Raw genomic sequence first — 10716 nt, forward strand, 5'->3', positions numbered from 1 at the left:
TTAAAATATATTGGTAAATGATCATATATATTTAATATAATTACTTATCATTAATTTAAATATATTTTAAAATAAGTAATTGAAATTAATAAAATTTATGTATAGTATTAATTAATAAATATAAAACAATCATTGCAATAAAAATGTATTCCATAAACATTATGAGTATTATTTATTAAATATAGTAATAATTAATAAATAAATGATTTAAGACAAATCAATAAAGAAAAAATATTTATATAATATTATATTTTAATTTAATACTATTTAAAAAAACAACTTCATTTATTGAGATTAATAAAAAATTTAAAATTTTTCAAACCGAATTGAGCTCAAACCTAATAAATGAGCCTAAAATTTTTATTAATATTGGCCTGACCCATATACACCTCTTCAAAAGAAACTAATTTGTCAAAGTCAAAACTACTAACTAGCTCCAAAGTACAAAAATACTATATTATCAGTGACACTTCAATACAAAAATAGTATTAACTTGGGCATTAATAATTTTTTAAAAATTCCACTTTAACGCAACATGGATTCTCTTAATTTTTCATGACATCCCCTTCTCAATTTCCTTGTAAGTGATGAAATAAATTATCATAATTGCTAAGCTAATGATAAAAGTTTAACATATTTGCAATTAATAATATTTTTAATGTTTAAAATTATAAATTAATATATAGTAAAATTATCTTTTAAAATATAAAAGTATGATTTAATCCTTTTAAAAGTTATAAAGGTATAAATTCATACAATAGAATGTCTTTTTGTAAAAAAAAAAAAAAAAATCTCTGTTTACACCTTGTTTGGGAGTAGGGACAAGATATTCTTCACTGGGATAGCAATAAATACAAACATAAATAAAGTTTAAGCGGGAATCAAAAGAAATTTAAAGAATTTCAAGTTTTTGATTCTCACTGGCAAACCATTTTCTAAAAAACAGAGAAACTCTCCGAGCAAAAAAAAGAAAAGGAAAAGAAATCCAGTCAAAATTTTCAAAGGGATTCGGCCATGGAAGAAACCATAGCAAGAATCCTCACAGAGCTTGAAGAAATCAATCAAATCCCAAATACCCAAAACCAAACTCCACTCATATCTCGATCTACTTTGTTAGATCTTCATTCCCTTTTGTCCACAAACGACCCAGACCTTGTTTCCCAACTCTTCGATGACCTCCCTTCCAAAAGCCTTTCTCCTTCTTCCCTCACCAACTTGTTGTCTTTCACAATGGATTCTGCCCCTTCCTATTCTATTCTAGCTTCCAAAGTTTACCTCTCTCTTCTCCTTTCCCCTAATTCCCCCGTTTTCACTCTCTTTACCCCAATTTCCTTCCTTTCTTTCCTTCGTTCCCTCCGTCGCGCCTTCAAAAACTGTCCATCGGCCCAACCTGAGGAGTCTCCCCCTTCCCACGCGCCGCCTAATCGGAAGAGGAAAGGTGGGGGGAGGGTTCGTGGAGCACGTGGTAACGTTAGAGGTTCGGGAGATTGTAGTGAGGAAGCAAGTGATACTTTTGATATGAAACAAGTCTTCAAAGTGTTTGAAATGTTGGTTTCTGTTTTGGGTTTGATTCATTTGGATAGGTTTCCGGATAGTTTGAAATCCTTGGTACAAACTTTTGGTGAAATTCCTTTGATGGCAATGGAAAAGCTTGGGAATCCTAGTAGTTTTAATCGGTTAATGGATTTGTGTTCACGGGTTTTGAGTGAAGTGTTGAGGGCTGAGCATGGAGAGTTGGCTAATACTACAGCCGAGGTCTTGAAAGCTTTATCGCCATTAATATTAATGGTTAAGTCGCAAGCAAGAAGTTTCGCTTTGGGGTTTGTCACAAAAAGGATGACGGAATTGGGAAACGAGAGTGATGGTGTTAAGAAAGCTGTCGTTAATTTTCCTAGATATTTGGCTCAAAAGGCACCTGAGAAGGCTGAGCCACGGGCTTTGGCTGTGGATTCCATAATGGAGGTTGTTAAAGTGATGGACTTTGAGGATCAAATAGGATATATGGACTATGTGTTGAAGATGACTCAAGGGAAGGCTAATCTTAGGCTGTTAGGTGTTGATCTTATTGCAATGATGTTAATGTCATTGAGGGATCCTTTTGGGGTGGATTCGGATGTTAAAACCAGGGATTATTGGGGTACAAAGTGTCTGGAAGCTTTGATTACTAGATGTTCGGATTTGAGTGCCGGAATTCGTGCTCGAGCTCTATCAAGCTTGGCACAAGTTGTGGGGTTTTTGTCTAGTGATGATAGGAATAAAGGTATTTTGAAGGAAGTAATGGGGTTATCCGAAGGTGGAGAGGAGAGGCCACAATGTGGAATGAATGATCTTTTAAAGAATAGGTGTATGGATGACAAGGCAGCTGTTAGGAAGGCAGCACTTCTTCTGGTTACTAAGTTGATATCCCTTTTAGATGGTTGTTTTGATGGAATCCTGCTCAAGACGGTGGGTATGGCTTGCTCGGATCCACTAGTTAGCATACGTAAAGCTGCCATTTCAGCTCTTTCTGAGGTTATATCTTTTGCACGTACTCTATTTTCCTTGTTCTAATATGTTTCTTTCCTCAATTATCAAGTACATAGCAATGTTCAAAGTTTTGTGATGATCTGTTGCTTAATCAAAGGTCAATACACAGTTAAGCTAGTTTCCTTGTTGAAATATGTTTCTTTATGTGCATTGCTATGTTGGATAGTTTTGGGATGATTCGATGCTTAATCATAGGTAAATACTCAGTATGATGTTGAATTAGTTTACTTAAGTGGATATTTTCATTGTTATGCACTTTCCAATCCCAGTTTGATTTTGTACATTACAACATGCATGCATTTCTTAAATATGTTTCTCTATTAACTTATTATGTACATTACAGTGTTCAATTAGTTTTGTGATGATTTGATGCTTAATCACAAGTCAATGCACTTTTTGATGTGGAAGTAGTTTACATAAGTGAATATGTTCTTCATTGTGCGCTTTTTGATCCCAGATTGATTTTTGCATTAATTTTGCAGGCATTCAGAACATTTTCAGATGAAATTGTGACTACTGAGTGGCTACATTCTGTTCCACGTTTAATAACAGATAATGAATCTAGCATTCAAGAAGAATGTGAAAATTTGTTCTTGGAATTGGTTTTGGACCGGGTGTCAAGAGCCGGACCGGCTTGCGCACCCAAGAAAGGATCTGTTTTGCCCGAGTCACATCTAACAACAAAGAGTTTAGAAGGGGAGTTGGAGTTATTATTCCCTGGAGGGATATTGATTCTTTTGAAAGGCATCTGTGATGGTGAGGTGACTCCATGGGTGAAGAAGCTTTGCACAAGCCTCGGTAACAAGAAACGGTTGAAGCCCAAGATTGCTGCTGCTCTTCAAAATATTATAAAGACATCTGAATCTATCTGGTTGAATCATTCCATGCCAATTGAGAAGTGGACAGCTCCAGCTGGTGCTTGGTTTCTTCTATCGGAAGTCTCAGTATATCTTTCAAAAGCTGTTGAGTGGGAGTTCCTTCATCACCATTGGCTACTACTAGACAAACCTGGTTCAAAAGGCAAGTTACAAAGCCCACTTTTGCAAGGAAATGCAAATGAAGATGGAGAGGGCGTAGAATCCAATTCAGTTGCATGGGCAGGAGATCGTGTTTTCCTCTTGCAAACCATCTCAAATGTTTCCATGGAATTGCCTGCTGAACCTGCTGCAGATTTAGCCCACAATTTGCTTAAAAGAGTTGAAAAGTTCAACATGCATTCCACAGAGGTACTGATTGCATCAACAAACTCTCAAATGCAGCAATGCTTTGTTTATTTTCCTTCCTGTTGTGAAATAAACTTGTTCATATGCAGTTAGCGTCTTAGAGATAATACATCATATGCATAATCAGCACTGTTTTATGACAGGTTAATGCTCATGTAAAAGCTCTCAGAACATTGTGCAAGGTAAAGTCATTAAATCCTGAGGAGGCTGATCAACTTGTTATGAGATGGGGGCAGCAGCTTCTCTCTAAAGCACATGAAATTTTAGAAAAGTACATTTCTGATGATAAAGAAGCAAATAACAATAGTAGTTTCTTTACACCACCAAGAAGTGGGAGCAGAAAAGGGAAGCAAGCAGCAAGAGCATCCAGGTTATTATCAAAAACAGTCACTGCGGTCTATACTGTTGGGTCTTTGGTTGTTGTCTGTCCTGCTGCGGATGTGAGCTCCATTGTTCCACTATTATACACAGTCGTAACTTCAGGGAATTCTGATCCGAAGTTAAATAAATTACCAGGGCCTAAGGTATCTTTGAAGCAGACAGCCCCTTCTTTGTACATTCAAGCATGGTTGACATTGGGGAAAATTTGCCTCGCTGATGGGAAGCTTGCAAAAAGCTACATTCCTCTCTTTGTGCAGGTGTAATCATCAACCTGATGGCTTCTCTAGTCTATGCTATATAGTTTCTTGTATGATTTTCCATTAATGTTTTGCAATCCTTGGTTCTTCAAATGACTACTTTTTCATTCATTCATATTCATCACAATTTGCATGGCAAAACATTTGAGCATACCCAGCTGCATCAATTCATAGAACAGCACCCTATTGTTTTCAAGTTATGCCCACAGTTTTTCTGAATGTCATCGATTTCAGGTAGTATCTGATAACAATGTTAACCATGCATTTTAAAAAGCAGGAACTTGAAAAGAGTGATTGTGCTGCCCTTCGCAACAATCTTGTAGTGATGATGGCAGATTTCTGCGTCCGCTATACTGCTCTGGTTGATTGGTGAGTCCTGGGAAAATTTAATATAAATGAGCTTACTTGGGTAGTTTCTTCAAAGCAACTAATTAAAAGGGAAAGAAATGGAGCACAAAAATCCTTTTCTATGAGGCTGATTGCTGCTTTAATGAACAATTGTAATATGCAGTTACATAGCTAAGATCACCAAGTGTCTTCGTGATCCATGCGAGCTTGTTAGACGGCAGACTTTTATATTGCTCTCAAGATTATTACAAGTAAGTTTGCATTGCTGGTTGTTTCACATGTGATGTTATCTTAATATCCTATTGAATGCTGTCATTTTGATCTTAAATCCAGAGGGACTATGTGAAGTGGAGGGGAGTGCTATTCCTTCGTTTCCTTCTGTGTCTTGTTGATGACTCCGAAAAAATAAGACAACTTGCTGATTTTCTCTTTGGAAATATTTTGAAAGGTAAGCAGCTTAACAATTCTTCAATTGTAACATTGTGGAAGTTTGTGATACATGTTGGATTGACTTTTGAATTTGTTTTTCTTCCAGCCAAGGCTCCACTTCTTGCTTACAACAGTTTCATTGAAGCCATTTATGTACTGAATGACTGCCATGCACATAACGGACATAATGATTCCAAGAATTCACGGACAGAGAGTCGACTTTTTTCCATCAGGTACTTGTTTCCTTCATTCAGATGCTGGAAAAGGGATTTCTACAACTGAGATACATATTCATGATCTATTTTCAGTGTTTTCTTCCTTTATAAATTCTATACTTTACAATTTCCAGGGGTAATGATGAGAGGTCAAGGACTAAACGGATGCGGATCTATGTGTGCTTGCTGAAACAAATGGCACCGGAGCACCTTTTGGCTACCTTTGCAAAGTTATGTGCTGAGATTCTAGCAGCTGCATCAGATGGTATGCTCAATATAGATGATATAACTGGACAATCTGTTCTTCAGGTACTGATCATCTGCACATTTGTAGACCGTGCCTGCCAAAAAATGTAGTGTTTTTTTTTCATGATAATGTTATGACAGCAGCCAATCTCAGCATTTATTATATGTTTATGGAGCAGGATGCTTTCCAGATTCTTGCCTGCAAAGAGATCCGAGTCTCATCCCATCGTGGAGCTGCATCCGATTCAGCAGAGGTAGAGGAAGATGGTGATAGCAGTGCATCTGCGGCTGCTGCAAAAGGAAGGGCTATAACACAAGCTGTGAGAAAGGGTCTTATTCAAAACACCATCCCAATTTTTATAGAGCTAAAACGGCTACTAGAAAACAATAACAGCCCTCTCACAGGTTCCCTCATGGAATGCCTGCGAGTCCTTCTCAAGGACTACAAAAACGAGATCGATGACATGTTGGTTGCAGATAAACAGCTTCAAAAAGAGCTTATATATGACATACAGAAATATGAATCAGCAAAGGCTCGAACAACAGCTGCAGAAGCAGTTGCAGGCATGCAAAACCAAGGTGTCTATTGGTCACCGCCTTGCGTTCCGAAAGCTGCAACTGGAGCTCATCCTAAAAACAAGATGAACCAGAAGTTGTCAAGTGATTCGAAAGTGGCATCAGCAATAGCAGATGCAGCTGCGGAAGCCACCGCCCGGTCTGTGCTAAGGGAGGTGAACAAAGGAGCAATGACCCCACCACTTAAGGCCATTAATATGCCAAAGCTCAAGTCTAACCAGGCAGGAAGCTCTGCTAAAAATGATCGCTCCTTAGATGTATTGGAATCCTTGAGGAGGCGAATTGATGATGAGAACTGATGATTATGAAGTCTACACTTTTTGTTTCATTTGGCTACCACTTAATGACTTAATGTAAATAGTAAAAGATTTTGCTAACAAATCAAGAGTAATAACTACTATGTATTAATATATAATATTTTCATCATTCTTTATTTAATTGTTCATTATTAGAGCTGGATTAAGAGCTGGATAAGATTTTCGAATTTGAGTTTGGACAGGTTTATAATAATAAATATTTTGTTATTAAATAATTTTATTTAAATTAAATAAAATAATAATAAAAGATTAAGGGTAAATTACACTCATAATCATTTTGTTTATTTAAGATTGTATTTTAATTACTTATATTTGAAATGTTATGTTTTAGTTACTTACGTTATTGTGTTGTAATATTTTAGTCATTGAGTCATTAATTATCATTAATTATGTAACGGTAAGTTGATATGACACGTTAAATTATCATTTCAAACAAAAAATTTAAGTTAAATTATATAATCAGTTTTTATATTTTTTTCGTTTTGAGCAATTTTTTGTTCTTTTAACTTTTTTTTATTTTCCGTTCTTTTTTGTTTCTCCCTCTATTTTTTTTACTTCTTCATTTCTTTTATCGTATTAGAAAGTTAAATTGACAGTGAAAAAAGAAACAAGAAATCAAAAGCCATCATTGCCTATAACAAATACTCATAAACCCATACCTTCTACTAACTGTCAAAACTCTCCACCACCACCCATTATCTTCATTTCATCCACTAACATCTTCACCACTAACATAATTTTTTAAAAACATCTCAAAAAATCCCTAACTTTTGGATTACCCCAGATCGAATCTCCATCATCGGCCATTAGATTGACTCGATTTTCTAATATGTGCTCCTCCTCAACAATACATTCTTCCAACTGTTAGGATCGACAAATTGTCGGAATACCTCGAACCCCTTGACCCGAATCTAACCCTTCTTTTTTTTTCCATTTCTCTCTCTTTTCTTTACACTTTTTCTTTGTTGCAAGTCTAATTTTTGGCTCTTTGTGATTTTTTGGGGCTTATTAATTGTTGTTTACCTAGATTCTTTGATTTGAACGTGGGTTTATTTGGTGAGGGATGATATTGTTTGGTTTATCATGAACGAGATCATGGTAGTGGTGAAAGTGTTGGTGGATGAAATGAAGATGATGGTTGGTGGTGAAGGGTTTTGATAGTTAGCAAATGATATGAGTTTATGAGTTTTGGTTATAGGTAATGATGACTTTCAACTTCCTACTTCTTTCTTCACTATTAGTTTGACTTACTGTTTCTTTCTTCACTGTCAGTTCGACTTCCTAATACATTAAAAGAAATGGAGAATGTAGGAAAATAGAGGGAGAAACAAAATAAAATGAAAAAAAAGGAAAGTTAAAAGATCATAAAAAAAATTGTTCAAAATGAAAAATACGATACCAATTATATAATTTAACCTAAAATTTTGTTTGAAATGATCCTCTTTATAACAACCACTTAATAACATCATTTTATTATAACAATTTATAACAACCACTGCAATAACATCATTTTATTATAACAATTAAGTTTTTAGTAGAAATGATTATTTATATTTAATTTTAACCTCTATAACAACTTTTCACTTATAATATCAACAACCATATTTATGACTACATTCTTTATAATAATATATTGCCTAAAATTTTAAGTAAAACTATAGCTATTTCATATAAACAAGCCTATTAATTATAATTTATTAAATAAAAATAATTTTAATTAAAATATTTAAATTTCACGTGAAAAAAATTATTAATAATATTGAGTACATCGCCGGTGAAGTTTTTAGACTCTACAAGCAGAGTCAAAGAGATGACAAGTGTCGATAGAAAGTATAGTAAAATATTAAAAATAAATATTTTAAAAAGAGAGACAAATGACTTTTTTAAGGCTGCATATGGAATAAAACATTGCTAATGTACCAAATACTAATCCTTTTATTAAATGAAAATAATCTTCAATTAGTGGAATTAAACATATCAATTTAATAAGGTAATTTTACTATGGATTTGGAACATCATAAACTTATAAATTGATTAATTGAATTTAATAATTCATGATAAATTAATTAAATTTATTAGATTGATGATCATAATTAATCGTGTGAAAGAATGTAAAACAAAATATGCATAAAAGTGATAATGCATGCACCGTTGGACGTCTTTTAGATTTGTTAATTTGATTTTAGTTTCTTTTTTTAATATAATTCCCACTTTCTTTATTTGGTGGAATTTTACGACATGAATTCTCTGTAGGTTTATAACAATTATCTTTCTATTATTTAAAGAAGTTTTCTTTAAACATTATATATTTTGTGTAAATAAAAATTATTTATTTTTTTTGTATAAATAAAGATTTTTAACCTTTTGCATAAAATATATATTTTTTATAATTTGATAATGATAATTAGAAATTGTTATTTGTCGAAATCGTTTTTTGAAAAACAAAAATTTAGTTGTCGACTTTAAAAATAAAAATTGGAGTCGCCACCGATCCTTTGTTGAGGTGTGATCAGCTCACCTTAAAACATATTTTGGTCTACGAAATTTGAGAAAATAGGTTCGGGAGTCAGTTACGCACGAGGAAGGGTTAGCACCCTCGTGACGCCCAAAATCGGTACCAATTTGATTATTTAATGTCTTAATGTCGAGGGCTAAAAAGATATTAAAATCAACTCAAATGATATTTGCAAAAGGATAATAAATTGTTCAAGTCATGTAAAGAAATCGAGTCCCAATACGTTAGGGTACAATTCCTCATAATCCCCGAACTTTGAATATCACTTTTATTTTATGTGAGAATCTTTATTTTGAGAAAGTAACATGTCACACCTAATGCGTTAGGACACAACAAGTTCAGTTCCCAAAAAATAATTTTTATGCTCATGCATTTTGAATAAAGAATATTCTTGGTTATTTAAGATTAACAAAGAAAATCAGAACCCAATACGTTAGGGCTCAGTTTCCCTCGAAAATCTCAAACTTCGAAGATTGCTTTTATTCAAAAAAAAAAAAAAACCTTTGAATCAAGAAAATAATTTTGATGTATAGTTAAAACCAAAATATATTTTCAAAAATGGTATGTTAAAAGGTTAATGTACAATATAATACAAATACTTTAATTTAAAACATATATGAATAAATATTTACAAATATATACAAGTACAATAAGTAAATTTGCAAATAGGTGTACACATATATTTAACACGCATATATAAGGATACATATAAAAAGATGAAATGGAACACATCAATAAAAAACTAATAAAAATACATGTATGTATTTGAACATCGTGAAAAATAAAAAGTATGCATATGTACATATTTATAAAATGAAAATGTGTAAGTGTATTGGTAAATCATGAAAATTGCAATGTATATACTTAAATACATATATATGTGCAATATATATAAAATAATAGAATACGTAAAATAATAAAAGATTTATAATGATTTTAAAAACGGATACATAAATATATTAAAACGTGCACATGTTATAAAACATATATGTATATATATATATAAAGTATAAAGTTTATAAAAATTAGGAAAGTAAAAAATATAAAAAGTATATATGTATAAAATATAAAGCATGTGAAAGTTAGGGAATAAAAAGGAAAAAACATATGCATGTAATATAAATAGGTCGACATGTACTATAAAAAAACTGCATATATATGTTATAAAAGAGACAATGCGTACATACTATATGTAAAAAAAAAATGCATATATATATTATATAAAAACCATGCGTATGAATGAATATAGAAATAATAATAGTAATAATAACAAACTAACATTAAACTTAATTAGTAAACAAATATAAAGGACAAGATTGTAATCAAAATAGGAAGGAAGGACCAGGAATGTAAATTCCCCCCACATGCTATAAAACACACAGAATCAAGATGCAATGGTGTTGGTACGGCGTCGTTCCTTCACTTTAAAACAAAACCAATGTTAACCCTAATGTCAACCACCATTCTAATTCCCCCCAACAGACTAAACCTATGCCCACAACGCCGCCCTCAACTCATCCATTACCCATTATACTCCGATTTGAAGCCTAAATGAAAGGGACTCCGACAATACAACATACAGGTAAGGTTTTTTTTTTTTTAAAAAATCTCTCCCTTTCTCTTAAATAAAAGAACATAAGCAAAAAATTATCAAAAGAAGAGGAAAAACTTTTTCACCTTCAA

The 10716-nt window shown here is 33.0% G+C and overlaps 1 protein-coding gene across 1 annotated transcript; it reads left to right on the forward strand.

The window, feature by feature from the left end:
• Positions 1 to 892: 892 nt before the first annotated feature.
• LOC105777814 (uncharacterized) lies at positions 893 to 6639 on the forward strand. Its single transcript, XM_012601297.2, has 9 exons — positions 893 to 2511; positions 3009 to 3752; positions 3893 to 4387; positions 4665 to 4756; positions 4899 to 4986; positions 5069 to 5183; positions 5271 to 5397; positions 5514 to 5688; positions 5805 to 6639. The coding sequence occupies exons 1-9, from the start codon at positions 1015 to 1017 to the stop codon at positions 6498 to 6500; spliced, it is 4029 nt and encodes a 1342-aa protein (XP_012456751.2). The 5' UTR covers positions 893 to 1014; the 3' UTR covers positions 6501 to 6639.
• Positions 6640 to 10716: the final 4077 nt, after the last annotated feature.

This window comes from Gossypium raimondii, chromosome 10, assembly GCF_025698545.1.
Source record: "Gossypium raimondii isolate GPD5lz chromosome 10, ASM2569854v1, whole genome shotgun sequence".
Lineage (NCBI taxonomy): Eukaryota > Viridiplantae > Streptophyta > Magnoliopsida > Malvales > Malvaceae > Gossypium > Gossypium raimondii.